The 18,026-nt window shown below is 44.2% G+C and overlaps 2 protein-coding genes across 7 annotated transcripts in view; both read right to left on the bottom strand.

Annotated features, from left to right (window-relative positions):
* The window catches only part of prrc2c (proline-rich coiled-coil 2C), a 27,751-nt gene extending 12,271 nt beyond the window's left edge, over positions 1-15,480 (bottom strand). For 3 of the 6 annotated variants that reach the window (XM_034709560.1, XM_034709568.1, XM_034709593.1), the window contains exons 1-14: positions 15,122-15,480; positions 5,564-5,733; positions 5,279-5,453; positions 4,998-5,107; positions 3,762-3,887; positions 3,356-3,651; positions 3,185-3,264; positions 2,556-2,701; positions 2,370-2,457; positions 1,840-2,020; positions 1,129-1,744; positions 876-1,048; positions 314-584; positions 19-229 (exon numbers count right to left, since the gene is read on the bottom strand). In XM_034709560.1, the coding sequence (XP_034565451.1) occupies positions 19-229; positions 314-584; positions 876-1,048; positions 1,129-1,744; positions 1,840-2,020; positions 2,370-2,457; positions 2,556-2,701; positions 3,185-3,264; positions 3,356-3,651; positions 3,762-3,887; positions 4,998-5,107; positions 5,279-5,453; positions 5,564-5,678 (2,588 nt within the window). In that variant the 5' untranslated portion in view covers positions 5,679-5,733; positions 15,122-15,480. The remainder of the gene's footprint in view (positions 1-18; positions 230-313; positions 585-875; positions 1,049-1,128; positions 1,745-1,839; positions 2,021-2,369; positions 2,458-2,555; positions 2,702-3,184; positions 3,265-3,355; positions 3,652-3,761; positions 3,888-4,997; positions 5,108-5,278; positions 5,454-5,563; positions 5,734-15,121) is intronic. The other 3 variants (XM_034709575.1, XM_034709601.1, XM_034709585.1) reach the window with 2 other exon arrangements.
* LOC117828631 (dimethylaniline monooxygenase [N-oxide-forming] 2-like) overlaps positions 14,480-18,026 on the bottom strand; it is an 8,924-nt gene continuing 5,377 nt past the window's right edge. Inside the window, 2 exon segments of the mRNA XM_034705815.1 lie at positions 14,480-14,502; positions 15,122-15,201. Coding sequence (XP_034561706.1) covers positions 14,480-14,502; positions 15,122-15,201 — 103 coding nt within the window.

The following is an 18,026-nucleotide window of genomic DNA, read 5'->3' as shown; positions in this document are numbered from 1 at the left end:
TATATATGACTGTCTTACCTGGGCTCTTTGTTCTCATCCCGACCTTTTGGAGGAGTCACAGATGGTAACGGCTCAGACTGTGGGTAAGGGTCTGATCCCCACACCATCCGAGAGTCTGAGGACAGGCCGTGGTCTCGTATTGGTCTGGTCAGGTGGTCAAAGGAGTCAGAGCTGGAGCTGGAGTTATCACCTGGCTCTCTGCGCACAATCTGCTTTGGAGGCATCCTCCCTGCAGAGCAAACGACAGATTCAGTTTGAGTCAGAACATCAAATCACAGCAACATACTCCATCTTATTCCACAGCACTCCCTACCTTGGTGGATGTTGGTCGGCATGTCCATAGGGGGGCGTCCTGACATCATGCGGGGGTCCATGTAGGACTGCATCATGAGCCAGCGTGGGTCAAACCCCATGGAGGCCAGATGCTGGTGGTGCGGGCCCATGGGCTGATACATGGAGCGGTGCTGCTGCTGCTGCTGCTGCTGCTGCTGCTGCTGGGAGGCTGGAACTCCTCCGGCCCCTGATGGGGACATGGAGCCTCCACCCTGCTGCTGCTGCTGCCACTGCTGCTGCTTCATCTGCTCCTGGAAGATCATTAAGATTAAGAAAGACAGACATTAACACAGTTGGCTATTAATGTCACATTGAACAGGGCTGTTTTTGTAGCACTGATGGTTTAAAGTTGAAAAATCAGGGACCACTGGGCGTTAGTGTCATCAGCAGAAAGACGTGTGAATGTTTTAGGAACTGTAACGTGATAAAGGTAGTGAACTTTGGTTTTCAGTTAATAAACGAGCAGACTCGTCCCCGTCACATCCTGTTTTATGATTGGACTAGCACCAGTAACTCACGAAGCCAGGTGTGGACAGTCTTACCTGCTGTCTGAGGAAACGAGGAGGCAGAGACTTTTGAAACTGTTTGGAATATCCTGAGGTGAGAGAAGGACGCATCGCTGCAGCTGCTTCTCCTTCCAGCTGCGGGGGAGCCACAGGGACGTCCTCGCCACCAGGGGGATCCATGTGAGGCAGGGACAGGTGGGGCTCATCCACTGCAAGAAAAAACCAACATGAGTGTAACTAAAGAGAAGCAGCAAGGAATATATCTCATGTTCCCTCTGAGCCAGCTCACCTCTGCTGTCCTCCATGTTGAAATAGTCTCTGATAGGCACTGTAGTCTGGTCCTCCTCCATCAGGGGGCCGACCTCACCCACAGAGCCCTCTCCCTCGCTCTGAGGTTCTGGGGCGCTGGTCACAGGTCTGTGGATGGGGGGGCTGGGCTCAGGGGGCAGATGAACCTCCTCCTCCTCCACACTAGGTTCTGTTATCTCTTGCTCCACCCTCTCAGGCAGAGGAGCCGGCATAATGGGGGCCGGCGATGGTGGAGCTGGAATTGAAGGTCCAGGACTGGATGCAGGAGCGGGAGCTGGTGAGGATGTTTCCTCACGGGTATCTCCTACATCATCAGTGGGGCTCTGAGCGGGGGCGGGTTTGCCCTCACCTGATGGTCGGTGTTTTTCGTTCAGACGTTTGAGTTTCTCAGCACAAGCAGCAAGCCGCTGTTCTTCCATCCGCCGCTCCTCTTCCTCTCTCCGCCGTCTTGCTCGTTCCACAGCTTCAGAAACCTCCACAGGCTTCTTGCGTTTTTGTCTCCAGGCCTCAGGGTCTTCATCAGCAGCAGGAGCTGCCGTAGCAGCCTGTGGTTTAGCGCCACGGGGAGCTCCGCTTCCAACAGGACGGCTGCCAGCCTGGAGAAGACAGAAGTTAGCACAGATACAGACTCAACGCTTTGCTTGTAAAATAAAAAGTGAAAACATGACGCGAAGCTTCTGAAATAATCTACCTGGAAGTCCTGAGGAGCAGCTGACTTGTACTGCCCCATGCTGCCAGGTGATGGTGCCCGGGGATCAACACCTTCAGCCCAGGAGGATTTCCCGACCCCGAGGTCCTCAGAGCCGTCCTTCCAGACCTCCTGACCGTCTGGTGGACGAGGTCTCATACGCTCCACTTTACCCATCCACTCCCTGAAAAATAAAGACGTGTGAGCTCAACCAGACTAAAAATATTCGTTAAATCACACAAACGATCGACTCTTTCCCTCAGGCTGAGCACTAACCTTCTTCACTTAACAAAAACTGACTTTGATGTCTTTAATCATGACCAAATCTTTTCAAAATAAAGCCTTAATGTCAATGCTGTCATGAAAACAACACCCAGCCCCGAGTGAACTACTGTGCCATGTTACATCATCACTATAGATGATTTAATGTGTCAGGGGATTTCATCTTAACGAAGAGAAGTGGGGGATGAAACCCTTCTGAAGCACAGACATACGACAGTGAATGTAACAAAGTCTAAGATCTTAGTCCTCACCAGTTTTCTCGTTTCTCTTTAGCAGCTTGGTTCTCCTCATCGTCGCTGAAGTTCAGTTTCTCCGTGTAGTCCACCTCCATCTGAGCTCCTGTTACAGAAGAGACGGGATGATTGACGGTCAAATGACTTTGAGTTCAGCTGATTGGTTGACCTCTAAAACTCATGATGAAGTGTGAAGATACGGACCTGCCCAGCCCTCGTCAGCCTCAGTGTCTAAGTTGTCGAGCTCCTTCAGTTCAGTCGCGCTGACGATGGAGGGTCTGTCAGGGTCCTGGAGCCACGCCTGAGGGGGAGCCTGCTGCGGCCGTCCTGGACGAGGACCCCTGCATGCCCCGCAGAGACAAAGACAGAGAAATTTACTACGGGTCCTGGTCTGGAACTTTAGCATGCTGCTCTGCTCAATTTACAAACTAACTCAAGTATGTGCGGTGTGCTTTGTGCTGCTACGTTAATCCACAACACATTTCTTTTACTTTGATTTGTGCCTCAGTGTGTTTTCAAAGAAATCTTGATATGAAGAATTGATTCTTCTTCATCTATGAGCTAGTTTAAAAAAGCATGCATGATAACCTATCATCAATCAATTGCCTTGAATTCTACGAAAACAGGAACCAGTTTGAGATTGTTTATCGAGGAAGACTGGAGGAGAAGCATTTTAAAATACTAATAGAAATTAAATCCTCGTGCCCGCTTTTTTTCTTTTGCAGATTTATTGACTCAAACTCAAATTACTTAGTGACTTCATAAGACACTAACTAATAATGCGTCTTTAGTGCATCTTCAATGTCAGTATCATGTGTTTAGCCTGAACTCACTTGGCTCCATCTTGTGGTACAGGGTATCTGAAGTTTCCTTGCCCCGGGCCAAAGGTCATCTGAGGATATGCATGAAACATCTAAAAACACAAACAGAAGTCTGAGGATGAGATAACACCACAACCAGGAGCTGCTTTGAATCTAGTTTCACTTTGTTGGACTTGTCCTTACGTAAGGTGGCATCATGCTCCTGAAAGCAGGGTCAAAGTGCGTGGGCACCCCCCCTGGAGGCTGCTGCCCCCCATTGAGTTTAGGCTGAGGGGGTCCAGAGGGGGGCAGCCTCTCCCTGCCCTCCCTCTTCTCCCTCTGAGCATCAACAGATGCAGCTCGCCCTGGTTCCTCTGCTTCCCCTGGTGGTGTCGAGGTACCCAGACTTGTGCCCTCTTCCCCAGCCCTGCTGTCCATCTCAGGGGGGCTGGGTGCTGTGTTCAAATTTCTGCCTCCACCTTCGCGCCAACTGCCAACATCTAACAAACACAGAGGAGATCATCAGGTCTGAACCACCGTACAGGTGGCAGGTAGACAGAAATTATCAGTGCACACTGACACATGTTCATGTGCCTTATTGAGGACTTACTTTGTGGTCTGAGACTCGGTCCAGGGCCATAAGGCTCCTCTTCCTGGCCTTCCCCCTTCTCTGTCTCACCTGCTGCCTGCAGGCTGGGAAACTCCTGATGAAAATGGCTGCTCACCCGAGGAGCTCCTGCACAGAACAAACGCATTATAATTAATACACAACAAAAACAAAAATACTGAAACTTTAAAAAGGTTTAATGAGAGCCGGCTGGTTTTTAGATGGCTCACTTATAACGAGTTTAAAAACAAGTAATGAAAAAATGATCCACTTATTAAATCCTAAACTGATCACACTGTGGAATTTAAACGTGCCGCAAGTTTGAAGAATATTGACAGAACTCTGGACACTTGGAGGTGTTGGGAGCTGAGCTGTCGCGAACATCAGGGCTCAAAAGATTTTTTAACAGGGGCTGAATTATGCCCAGAGGTCTTCTGCTCTTCTACAAAAGCAGACTTAACAATTGAAACCCGGACAAAAAAAGAAGTCAGTGGCTTTTAACTTCAAATCATCAGCAGACAGAGGATTTCACAAATGTCTATGTAATTGTAACACGGTCTCAACAGATGTGTGTCTAACATGAGTCTGGTCCTGCTGGAGGTTTCTGCCTGTTAAAGGAAGTTTGTCCTTGCCACTGTAACTTGCTAAATGCTGCAAAGTGCTCTGCTCATGGTGGATTAAGATGAGATAAGACTGAGTGCTGTCTGTAAGATGGGACTGGATCTTAACCTGTCTTGATGTTGTTGTTGTGATTTGGTGCTTTATAAATAAAGATTGATTGATTGAATTGTAATGTTACCAAATTTGTCCAAAAATTAAAGACCCAAATAATTGTGTTTTTTGGGGATGAATTAGGTCTTTATGTGCCCCTCAGATCTGCACAGTTTAACTGTCCTCTACAGAAGACGTCCACTTTTTTCCCCTCTTAGTTTGAACAATGATTTTAACTCAAGTATACAGATTTATCCATCCGTAAATATTTTACTATCATAGGAGTCCCTTTCACTTCCCCCCCCTGGACTGCGGATGATTTAAAAGAACCTGTTCCACCAAACTCCACATGTAGAGGAGATCAGCTGTAGAAGTTGTGTTTTGGGAACCGTGGAGGACTGTGCTTATTTTTGTTTGGACAGGAACAAGAAGTGCTCTGATTGCTGTTTACAATGAGAGGGACTGAGTGCACCAGAGGTTATCAATGTTTTATGAGAAGGTAGAAGACTGAGTGTGGAGTGTATTTACCGTCAAGCTGTGTCTGCTTGCTGTTGGCCCAAGAGCGACTGACCCCGACAGTCGGCTCTGGCGGCTGGACAACCACTGGTTTGACTTGTGGTGGGGGCGTCTCCTGTTGCCTGTGAATCCCAAAACAGGACAGTTACAAACAATATTCATGACCTCAAACACGGCTGACGGACTCCTCTGATTTTTATTTTCTGCTCTCGATTATTTTATATTTAGAGAGGAGCTGTAGCAGAGTCCGGTGTTGGGTGTCAGTTTGTTCTTGCAGGTAATGTTAGACGTACCTCTCTTCCCCAGCCTCAGGTCGAGAGGCCCAGCCACTTCCGTCTTTGGGGACGATGTTAACGTTGGGGTCGTTTCCCTTGTTCTCGGCTTTCAGGCTGGGCAGGTTGGCCGGAGGGGGCATGCGCCTGCTGACAGCAACTTTGCCCAAACTCTGGAGCCCATGTCTGGCAGCCACTGGGAAGACGAGAGCAGCAGGGTTAGTGGATTAAAGATGTCAGGGTAAGACTTTAATGCTATAGGTCTCACATGTGAAGGACCAACAGGTAACATCAGCGGGGGCTCACCTGCAGTTTTCTGGGTTTCCAGAGATTTGCCCTTGTAGGTGTTGAAGAGGCTAAGGGTCGCATACTTTGTTTTGCCATCCTTTGCCTTGGTGCTCTGCCCTGACTTCTCGGACATTTCGCTGGAAACTCATTGAGTCTGGTCCTTTGGCCTCGCCCTCAGAACCAGCCTCCTGCAGACGGAGAGAGAGAGAGAGAGGAACATGAGGACATTACACAAAAGGTGCAGAGGTTACTGGCTTGGGACACAAGACCAGAACAAAACCTTTTCTGGTGTTCAGAAACAGACTTCCTTTAGCTCCAACATCCGAGTCTAAACTGCCTTGCATCACAGATCTGATACCAGAACCAATAAACCCTCAAATAATCAACTGTGTGATGCAAACAGACAGATTTATGTTCATCAAAATAGGTAAATGTCTGCATTTAGTGTTTTTCTAACAATATTCTGTGTATTCTTCTAACAGCAGAAGCACCAGAGAGGTACTCGATGGTCGCAGACACTGACGTGTGTGTATCTGAATCTAGTATCAGAGCCTCTGTGGAGAAAAATACATCAGGAAGATGGATCTAAGTTTGAGAGATTGGATTCTTATCTTAATGTTGTTGTGCAGAACATTGAGAGGGAAATAGAGTTAGGGCAGGGTGCAAGCAAAGGGTGATGGGAAAACAAAGGGGCTGTAGTGTTAGCGTGCAGAAACTGATCCGACTCTCATGATCACAGAAATCTAACTCAGATCCCACACATCTAAAGACTACTATGGACAAAGAGGCTGAAACAATGGGAAAGTCTTTTCCGCCGATGCACTGCTGGATGTATTATTCTGTCTGCATGTGAACGCAGCATGAGTTCGATCTTATAACTTTACATCCTCAACTGTTATCTCCCGGTAGACTTTCCTCAGACATGCTACGCCTGAAATCTGACTCCTGTGAATGCTGATTAGTTGCGGAGCAGCGATGGAGCAGCTTAGTATTGATAACATGTTCCACAAAAGACAAAAAAAAAAAACCACGCTTGGGGCAGTGGGCATGTAACGTAACATTTAACACCCAAAGGCTGTCACACTGCACTACAAACACATACTCTCTGCACAGAAATAATCTCAGATAGAGCTGCACGGTTAATCCAATATTCATTCCCATCATAATTTTGGCCTCGTAGATTAAATAATCACGACCGGCGGTGGTATTTCAGTTTTAAAAGCGTGCCTCGTTCGTAGGAAACTCTGCTGCATATCAGATCAAGCGCTCCCTGAAGGAGCAGCGCCCCCCCAGGAGGTGATCAAGAGGTTTCGGCTTTACTTTCATGCCATGTATGCCTTTAATGCGGCTATTTTAAAGCGAAAGATTTGGGTTTAAGAAAAGTGACGTTCAGCAAAAAAAAACGAATGCAATGAGTGCATGAAACTTGGTCTGCTAAGCAAAGCGCTGTATGACAAGTGTATAGCTACTCTGACCCATCCTGCATCAACTCAGACAGTCCTAACTTTCTTCATCAATGGATCAGTATTAAGTTCATTAGTTTAAACCTTTAACCAGATTTGTTTGCTTCAGATAACTCTGTCAGAAACAACCCATTAAGCTTTGTTTAAACACAAACAACGCAGCGCCATGGCCAACAGGTCCACTTAGAGATACCCAATGAGGCAGGAGGAGCTTTGACGGTGAATCTGGACTAATAAAAAACAAGTCCACCTGCAGGATTCTGGACTCACGGAGGGTTCGAGAAACAGGAGGCTGAGAGAGCAGCACCACGGACAGAGAGGCAGCATGTTAAGGCTGCAGTGTCTTTCCCAAGTCACACCGAGGTCATTTATTATTAACGAAGCACTGCTGGAACAGTGCGAGTGTGTGTGTAGCTGACAGCTCTGATGAGCTCCGTCTCTATCTGCAGCGTTGTCCTGGAACACTTTGTGAAGGAACATCCACTTAAAGGAAAAGTGTAGCCTAGCTCTTAATGTAAAATAAAGTTTAAGTACTGACCCTGGATAAAATAAAAACAAAACGCAGTTAACGTTTATTTGATTGTACTGAGAAACGTACTCACAATTAACTGTGCAATTAAACTAAAAAAATATTAACATATTTCACGAAAAGATTTCTCTTAAATTTCACATCTTTTCACTGTCGTTTCTTGTTCATCTTACTTTGGTTTTTAGCTCATTTATGACGCTTCACTGCGAGTGTTTATGTGTCTCTCCTGCAGGTATGCACAGAGTCCATAAACTACAGCAGGTTCAGATGTGAGTCTGTGTTTTCCTCTTCGAAAGTATTGTCTCCTACATTTGTCTGTTTCTACTGCCGGTTGTTGATCACTGAAAACAGAGGAACAATGACACTTTAATGCATCACTACAGTCGAGGCTTGAGGTCTAAATATCTGCAGATTCACTCTCAAGCTGTCTGAAAATAGTACAAAAACAACAGCATCAGAGAGACTTTGGGGAATTTAAATCTTTAAAGGTGACAGTTTTCCCCAGATTTGTCTGAGTCATCTTCGCTCAGGACACAAACTGATGTCAGAGATACAGAAGTGATGGCTCACGCTGCTCTGTCTCAGTGTTCAGGCAGAAAAGTTTCACTTGAACGCATCACTGAGGCGTCAGCTCATTACCAACTAATGGCCCAATTCCTCCAGATCCGTGTCTGGTCCGTCTCCCGCACCAAAATCAAACCACCTGGTTAATTTTCAGAGTAAAACCCTCTGTGTTATCACCAGATCGTATTTCACTTAACTACAACAACAAACCGTCATGATGAGCGGAGCCAGGCCTGGAGTCAACCGGTCAGAGGTTTTCAGAGGACCAGAAAGACAACATGGATGAGGAGAGGAGGAGGAGAATACTTAATTCAGTGATTACCACGGGAAAACCTCGGTCACATGACTCCAGCTGTCCGGCGGTCCTGCTCGGTGCTGTGTTCTGAAAACATAACCGGTGGGTGTTGACGGACGAGAGAGCACGGAGCCGGACCGCAGCGGATCTTGTGGAAGTCCATTTTAACACACACTCTGTGTCTCAGGAGGTGTTTGTGTGTATTCCCCATCTGAACAAGCTAAACTCCAGCTGTCATGGTTAAGCACAATGAGCGGGACATGTTAACACCACTCAGACAGATCGCTGTGAATGAAAGATGAAAGATGAAGCAGAGGGCGCCGCCTCCCTTGTCTCCTCTGTGTAGCTGAACAGACGTGTACGGACGTGGAGGGAGCAGAGGATGCACAGCCAGTGTTTCCCCACACGCAGACGATACTGCTCGGCTCAACAAAGGATGCCTGAAACCATTTCAGCACTTTTTCAAGATACAACCGTCATCAGCTGTTGATAAACTAGAGGACAATCTCTCCCTCGCTCTACTCCTGACGTACGTGTAGCGAGTAGTGTGTACGTGCTTTTGTCTCTCCAGAAGGCCGTCACACATCCACCATCTTTACAACTGAAAGGTCTTCTAGCTGTTTCCATTCAATCTGCAATCCAGAAGCATCTTTCATATCCTTTCAAAGTAAAAGTACACTTATGACCAAGCAAGAAAAAAGTAACCTTGGCATAAAGCCGTTCGGAAGCAAAATAAAGGAATCACAAAACAACACATCACAGTAAGAGTTTATCTCTCCTCTACAGAACATAAAGCGGTTAATCACACCCTTTTAAGAAATCATGAAATAGATTGCAGCGTGAGCTCAGCGTCGTGAATCATATCGTGTTGTGAGTTGAAAGCTATCATTACATCACTGGCAATATGCTGCTGCTGATTCAAAACTCTGAATCCACAAAAACAAGCCCCACAGACGCTCATGAACAGCCTGATGACCCTGCCACCGTCTGTCGGATCAGGGCAAGCAACTAGATCGTACACGAGTGACAGTTCCCATCCCTTCAAGCACTACGGTGACGTTCATTTCAAGTCTAACCGCTTCTCTGGCAGGAACCTGGAGTTGAAACCTGGGCTGAGGTTTTCCCATAAACGTGTCAGAGAAGACTGAACACAAATCAGAAGGATCGACAGATGAGAGCATTTCATGAATCATCATTAAATGTGTAGTTCTGTGCTGCAGTGAGGCCTGACAGGAGGTGGGAGTTCAGAGATTTATAACACAGCAGAAGCACTTCACGTGAAACTGAACTGTAAAGCTTCAGAGCTGTAGAGAGTTTGGAAAATTAGAGCAGTTTTACACTCGGCGGACGATTTAAGGTGTTCGTGTGGCGCTGATACAAACCATGGGAACACAAATCAACTACTTCAAGCATGACTGAGACACATCACTGCAGTCTCTGAGAGTCCAATACCAAGCAAGGGTGTCAAGACTGAATCCGTACAGCCTCCATAGGTGATTTATTTCAGATCATCTTTTACCTGTGGACGGGCTGACTCTCAGGTCAGTGTGCAGAGAAGTATGATCAGAGGGATTCAATCTGGTGTGAGCTAAAGAGAGCGTTTAAACCCCACTGTTTAACCTGTGCAAGTGAGACCAGGACTGGAGTCACCCTTCACCGAAAGATCAAACCCACTGCATTATCCTGATTCACTACTGATTCAGTGCTCAATGAGGAGAAGCGGAAGACTCCGAGTAGAGATTTGCCCTGAAGCATCCTTCCTCTCAGCCTGACCTCCATCGTGACCCTGCACCCCTGCAACAAACCCATGCATGCAATCCCCTTTCTTTTTTCAACGTGTTTTTGTTTCTAATATATTTCTTCAGTGCATGATAAAAGAAAGATGCTCAAACATTCTGCACTTGAAACGTTGCTCCCTTCTTGCTCTGTGATTAGTATGGAGCAGGACATTAGTAAGATTATCCTCTAAGTTATTGATACCTATGAAGACAAACATCTGACCTCAAATCATCTGTTGATAACTTGTGCAGCTCTTTATATATCTCTATGCTGCACACTGGTGGTCAAACTACGGGACAGCAGCTCACAGAGACTTCAAGAGGCTCAAAAAGGATGCCATCAAGATATTATTTTGTAGTATTAGTTGTGATTTTTTATCTTCCAATGAACGATATTTATCGCAATATAAAAGAAGAAAAGAAAGCACAAAGTCTTCTGGCTTGGTTAGATTATTTCCATACATCTTTTCGGGTGATGATTCACCAAACGGCGTACTGATATTACTCGTATTTCCTGATGTGTAGCTCCCCCCACAGTCGAGCAGCGTCTGCATATCGTTCTTTACTCGTCCATCACCTTTTCTACGTTCTCATTTATTGACACGGGGAACCAAAACGCTTCCACAGATCAGATTTAAAAGCTGCTCCAGAATACACAATCTCTCCCTCGCCACAAATGCTGGTGTTCGCCATTTTTACTGTACTAGATCTGAGGCAGTGAGCAGAGCGCAAAGGACAGGTACACATCCCCTGCTTCACTTCGAAGACTCATCGTTTCATATTCACACGTTTCATGATATCCTGAATCTGACAGTAAGGTTGCATCCCGTAGTACTAGCGACTACTCTCCAAAGAAGCGGCACATACATGTAACGCAGATGAAGATATCCTGCCTTAAAATGACAACATGTCAGAGCCTAAAATCTCAGATGACCCTCCTGTGCAGGACTCGTGAACCTATACCTTTTCTTTACAGTGGGACTAACCGAGTCATGGGGACCAGTTATGTAGATTTCCTGAATGATATTTCCTTAAAGAGCAGGCTCGTGTTTCTGAGCCCCGTTGGTTTTTATCAGTACTGTCATGTTGTCATTTTTTAGACGTGCAGGTCAGAGTTACAACGATTCGGCTCAGGCTTTCATTTCTCATTATTAAACATGTGGGGACGTGAATACCTAGATACTGGACTCAGCTTCTTCTGCTGAACTGATGAGGACCACTTTAGGTTACTGTGGCTCTGCAGCATTAGGACATCAATACCACTGAGATGATCTCCCCTGAGAGTTGTTGGTAATTTCACTGAGCACAAAAGGAACCGAAAGGATTGTTGTTTTTAATTATCGGGTCATAAAGTGCTTATTTCTATTAAAACAGGTAGGATAGATAACCTCATACCTCAGAGAGAAACTACTAAGAGACAGGAAACAGGACTTCTTCTGGAGCAGCGTTATTCTAATAAGAAATAAACTAATCTTATTCTGTGTTGCTGGGACTTGCTCTTTGTGTGCCCATAAATCTGACTGTATGCTGGAGTTATAATGAAGTTTAAAGCTTGGGTATCACGACACACCTGCAAACACAAACATTGGTTTCTGTGGGTTCTCTAAATCAGGGGATCCCAAACTTTTCAGCCCACGACCCTCAAAATATATGTGCCAAAGACTTGTGACCGCCGCTGTCCCTCGAAGTGGTAAGTGAGGACACGCGTCGGTGAGTGGCAACAAAGAAAGGCAGAAAACTCATGAAACAGACTTATTTAGAGGGTTTTATTTCAAATGTAACTATTATTTTTGTTCTATATTTTTACTATAATGGGTAAAATAAGCAAATTTAGATTATTCAAAAAAAAAGGAAATTTTGAAGACTTCTTGCGACCCCCGCTGGTGTCTCGTAATCCCCCGACCCACACTTTGAGAACCCCTCCTCTAAATCAATATCTGAGTCATCAAAGGAAAAACTGTCTTCAGCAAAACATCTGTGACCCCTGAGTGGTGGATCAATATGTTCTATCCTAATCAATATAGACTTGAAAGGGCTCCCTATAATCGCCAGATGCTAGTTTCTAATTAGGGATGCATGCAATCATTTTATCACCTTCATTCACTGCACTTTTGTACACAATTCTAAATATTCTGCGCTTTTGTCTATTACTTATTATTTTTTTAAATTGTATTTTATTTTATTTCACTTTAATTGAATTGTATTTTCTTTTATTTATTTTTTATGTATTTCATCTTACTTTTTATTGTATTCATATTTATATCTTATTTTATTCCTTCTTTCTATTAATATTCGACTTTCTTTCATCAGATAAAAGCCACAGCCAGGGGCGTGTCCAGAGGGATGACACAGGATCGCCCTTGTAACATGGTTGGCCACCCAAGATCCTAAACCATCATAGACCGTTGGCCTGGTCAGCCAATGGACACAAGCAAGATGATATCACTTCCTGGAGTGTCCACTAGAGGCTGGCTCCATTGGGTCCCGTATTAAGACGTGCAGGCTGGTGAGTCGACTGACACGTGTGTGTGTTGTATCTGTGTGTCAGGAGGGTTGAGATTCGCCTATTTGCCTGATCGAAGATTGGTTGAGTCAGAATTACCAACATGATGACCACCATCTTTGGGCTTCTTCAGAAACCAATGAGTGATGTCACTTATACCCCTTTTTGACCAACGTGAAATGGGCTGGTGCTCGCGCTTGTTCAGAGCTGGTTCAACTTGGGAACCAACTCGCCACCAGTTTGTTTTTCCACCCGCTTGAGTCTGTGAAGAGCCACGTCATGTCGTCACTTCTACGCGACTGCTTCTCCTAGCTCGAACTTCCCCTCACAATAACCACGATGGCGGCAACGTAGCGTCCTTGCTGGTGTTGCTCCTGGCTTTTCGTAATCAGGTGAGATCCTGAAGAGAACTTATCTAACTTTACCAGCACTTCCATGCTACTTGTCATGCTTTACATGGACGGCGACTTCAACCACGCCCCTCGCCCCTGATGTAAGCGGTTTATGTGTCTAGACCAGCAAAAATTGGTACTGGTTCCTGGCCGGGAGCCGGTTCTCTCGCAGTCGAAACACAAAAAAAAAAGGTTCTCAATTGAGGGCTGGCTCCGATCCGGCCCTGAAACTGCCTCGGTGGAAAAGAGACATCAGTCTGGGTCCATGTTTAATATGGTGTATGGTTGCAACAGGCTGCTAGTTATTTTCTTTGCATTCAAAACTAAACACATTTTCTTCAGTTGGTACTTTCAAAAACTCTTAACACATCTGTTTTAAAAGAAAGAAGTAAATATGCGAGTCAACTCCTGAAAACTTTAACTATCAAAATAAAAGTATTTGGGAATATCTTATTGTACAAAAACATTCCTGTTTTTGAATCCTTAAAGACTAAGGCCGGAAGATTTACATGATGCCACTCTGTTGTGTTTTCTTTTAGAGTAAAGAATCATACACAGGAATATAACATCTGTATGATACTTTTGTGTCCATATTTAAAAGTCATGATTGGTGGAAACTACGGCTGGGTAACACTTCAATTTTATCCATTCATATTCCTGTCTCACTGATTGATTCTGGTTCTTATTGGTTCTTGACTCCATTGCTGCTGTATTAGGAGATAAGAAAAATAATGAATATTCAACAACCAGAGTTAGCCTGCCCTTATTATTGGGACATTTAGGCTCTTGAAGCTGAACTCTTTCTTTAAAAAGGACAGATCGACGAGGGAAATTACAAACCGAGCACTGCGGAGACTCTTCATGGGAACAAGGGGTGTTCTCTAAATTCATATCCTACACTATAAAACTGTGAACGCGAGCTCAGTTGTGTTTTGTATCAGCGTGCGTTACGAACATTGATTCCGCTCGCTGTGCATCCTTTCAGACTGTGTCGTATCAAATGCTTCGTCATATTGGACGTGGGTCCTCGCTTGCATGAAGTGTAGTCGTTGCTCTTTGCTGTATCATTATGGTTTCTAGGGGAAGCTCAGGCAAACTTTCTTCATTGCTGCGGTCCGTCATGATCCTCTTTGAAAACCTACATCGACACAGTGAATCCTGGCAGATAAATAAAACTTCTATGGTCTGCAGAATTCTCCTCGAGGTTAAATCCTGAAACATTTACGTTGCTGTTGGGAACAAAAATCAGAACTGAAATTCTCATGCATGCTAATCCACAAATCTCAGATATTTAGAGCCGGTTCAGAGTTGAAACCAGGTCTTGGGAGGGGAAATCCTCCACGCCACCCCTGCATAAGTCAGAAGCCAAGTCGGGCCACCCCAGTCAACAAAGTCTGGACACACCCCTGTCTACACCAGCCAGATGCGGATTCCTGACAAAGGATGCACACCTCGACAAAAACACCCAAATTCTCTCACCTTTCAGCCTCCAACTCCTCTCATCGTGTAGAAGCTGAGTGTCTGACTCACTTCTCTGCTGTCCTGACATCTGCTCCCTCACAGGGTTAAAATGTGCTCTTCATGACCACATTAGTGCAGCTGCAGGATGCCATCATGTCTGACGGGGAATGTGCTCATATCAAGCTTTTAACCAGAATAAATGACTCTCCAGTACACTCAGCCTCAGCTCAGATGAAAACGTGTCATACATAAGATGAAGCAGTGATTCTGTCCCTCATGAGGGTGCAGGCCATCCTTCATGAGTCCGGGCTGCTGCTGGGCTGGGTGGCTCATACCGGCACGGAGCAGAGGCCCTACCCGCCCAGAGCTCCCCACACCTGGCTCTGATGACTCTTTAAACACGCTACAGTCACACCTGTCTTTGTATCACCTGCAGATACACCTTAATGTGTGTGTAGAGTGAAGCGTGTCTCTGTCTGGAGCTTCATCCTGTAGTTTCGTTTCTCTGGTCGCCATCACAGCATGCTAACAGCTAGCTACATGAACCTATCCAAACTTCTCTTTGTTGCCTGTCCTCGCATTCAGACTCACCTGCCGCTGTCTCCTCGGTTCTTTCTGCTTCTGTGTGGTCCGGCTCTGATCCGGTTTGGTCCCGGTTCTGTGTAGAGAGTCTGGCCGGCGGATTACAAAAGCTGGTGTGCTAACAAGCTAACGGCGGTTAGCTTCTCTCTCCGCATGCAACGGCTCTTTAACGTCTCCTCCGCCGGGGGTTCGGCGCCGCTCGCTCTGTGTGTGTTCGGCCGGTCCTGCGGGAGCTCCTGTCCGGTAGTCCCGTGTCTCCGTGTCTCTCCTCTCCCGGTATCTCGTGTCAGACCGTTTCTCTTGTTGAGTGAGGCCCCGCTCGCGCCGCGGCCTGTCGCACAATCAAAGATGGCGGCGTGCGGTTGCCAGATTTAACTCTGATATCCCCCTCTGACACACTGCATGTGCAGGGGTTCGCTCACATATCTGCCTGTGTCTACATAATGATTATAATTGATAATTATCTTTATTTAAACTCGAAAATCATTGAGAGCAATACCCTCATTTAAAATGAGCATATAAAAGAAATATTAAAATGCATGACTGGCAAATAAAAGATAAAACCTTAACCCTCCTGATATGTTCGTTTCTTAGGAACAGCAATAATGTTCCTGGGTCAATTTGACCCGGGGCATATTCAAATTATATCCAAAAGTGTCAGAACACAAACAAATCCCCATACACATTTTTTAAAATCTAATTTTTAACTCCATTACTAACCATTTAAATCAATATTCAGTGCAATGGTGTTCTTTATTTCTCACAGATCTTGGTTCAATGAGAATAATTCTCTCGTTTTTCATTAAAATTCATGTTAAAACTTTTTTTAATGTACATTGGAAAGCCCCACATAAAATACACTACCAGTCAACAGTTTGGACACACCCTCTCATTCGGTGGTTATAATCTGGTTTGACCATAATAAGGATTACAACAGTTGTCAAATAGAGCTATCCATTGTGTACTAACCCTACCTCTGAACAACAACTGATAGTCTCAAACACATTAAGAAGGCAAGTCATTCTACAAATGAACTCTTGACAAGGCTCATGTTAATTAGAAACCATTCCAGGAGACCACTTCATGAAGCAGACTGAGAGAATACCAAGAGTGTGCAAAGCTGTCATGAAGGAAAAAGGGGGCTACTTTACAGAATCTAAAATATAAAACATATTCTGCTTTGTTTAACACTTTTTTGTTCATTAAATAATTCCATATATGTTCTTTCATAGTGTTGATGTCTTTGATATCAATCTACAGTGTTTCAGATAATTAAAATAAATACAAACCCTTGAATGAGAAGGTGTTTCCAAACTTTGGACTGGTAGTGTAGATTTTTGTTTATTCTATTTTACATTTTTAATTGGGTTTTTTTATGAAGTGATGTTGATAAATTATCACGACACCTCTTCTGTCACATGCTGCATTTAGCTGGTTTGGAAGGCATATATTGCCTAAAATAGACTTTTAAGAGGGTCAATTTGACCCGCAACATAACAGGAGGGTTTTAAAATAATGATGATCAATTAAAAACAGACAACAATTAAAAAGTAAGGTTAAAACCATTAAAAAGTAATGTTAATACAAAGTCAGTTAAACAGGTGCAATCAGAGGTTAAAACGTTTAAAACTAATGATTTAAAATGACTAAAAGAAACCAATAAATTCATTTTTAAAGAGCTTTGGAGTGAGTTCCATGCAGATGGTGCAAAAAAGCCAAAAGCAGATCTTCCCAGCTCTGAATTACCTCTGGGAACCTGGAGAGTGAGCCCATTAGTAGATCTGGTGCGATGTGCTCCAGAGGACCAAACTAGCATGGAAGATAAAAATGAGGGTAAATAAAGAGGTATGATTGCAAATCACATCTTTAAGTCAGAGAAGACCATCCCACCTTATTGTACAGGATGCAATGATGAGTATTATAATTATCACCAGCAATAAATCTCAGTGCAGTGGAAAACAGCATCAAGTGGTTTTATGGTGGAGGCTGAGGCATGCCTGTACAAAATGTCACCATAATCAAGCACTGATAAAAAAAGAAGTTATCTTTAAAAAAATCTGATAAAATCTTTGATCTTTATTTAAAGATTCTTCAAAATTAATTTGATTATAGAATTCCCTTTAGTGCTCACCAGACCTCTATTTTAAATTGACACAGGAGGAACATTATTGCCTTTCTTTATTGCTACTCGTTATGGATTTCCTGAAGTCCCAAAAATAAATTTATTTCATTGTGCACTCAAGATACTTACAGGAAAATAACTTACACACAACATAATTATTTTGTAGGGACAAGTTATTGTCTTGTGGCACAAGATAATAACTGGTTCCCACAAGATAATTGAGTCGTGTGCATCAATAATTATTTGTGCACACAAGATGATACAAATTTTCTATCAAGATTAACACATTGTGTACACTAGTAATTAACATATGCCCACACGATAACTTTACTGTACACACAATGCTACTAATTTGTCACACAAGACAAAACCTCTTGCACACAAGATAATAGTTTACCATTAAGATGAATATACAGTGGCACCAAGTTAATCTGTTGTATTTTTTTTGCTCCTGGGACTTCATGGTCTCAGGCATCTTGTGTCCCGGTCTCCTGGTTAATCTATAACTTGACGGTTTTTAGTTTGTTATTCGCGTCAGAAGTTATTGTCCTTTTCAAATTGTACTCAGGAAATGAAACAAATAAAAACGTGTCTGACTGTTTAAATCCGTCAACATCGCTCACTGACTTGGTCAGGCACACATTTATTAAAAATATGACAATTCAAATGTTATTGTTTGTCATCAAGTGACACATTACTTATAAGGTTTGACATACTAAGCAACACATTAACCTCCACAAAGCCAAATACAGACATTTTGAGTTATGATTGATTTCCTTGAAAATTACAAAA

The sequence above is a fragment of the Notolabrus celidotus genome, chromosome 2 (assembly GCF_009762535.1).
Source record: "Notolabrus celidotus isolate fNotCel1 chromosome 2, fNotCel1.pri, whole genome shotgun sequence".
NCBI classification, from domain to species: domain Eukaryota; kingdom Metazoa; phylum Chordata; class Actinopteri; order Labriformes; family Labridae; genus Notolabrus; species Notolabrus celidotus.
This window is presented reverse-complemented; position numbering and strand designations above follow the sequence as displayed.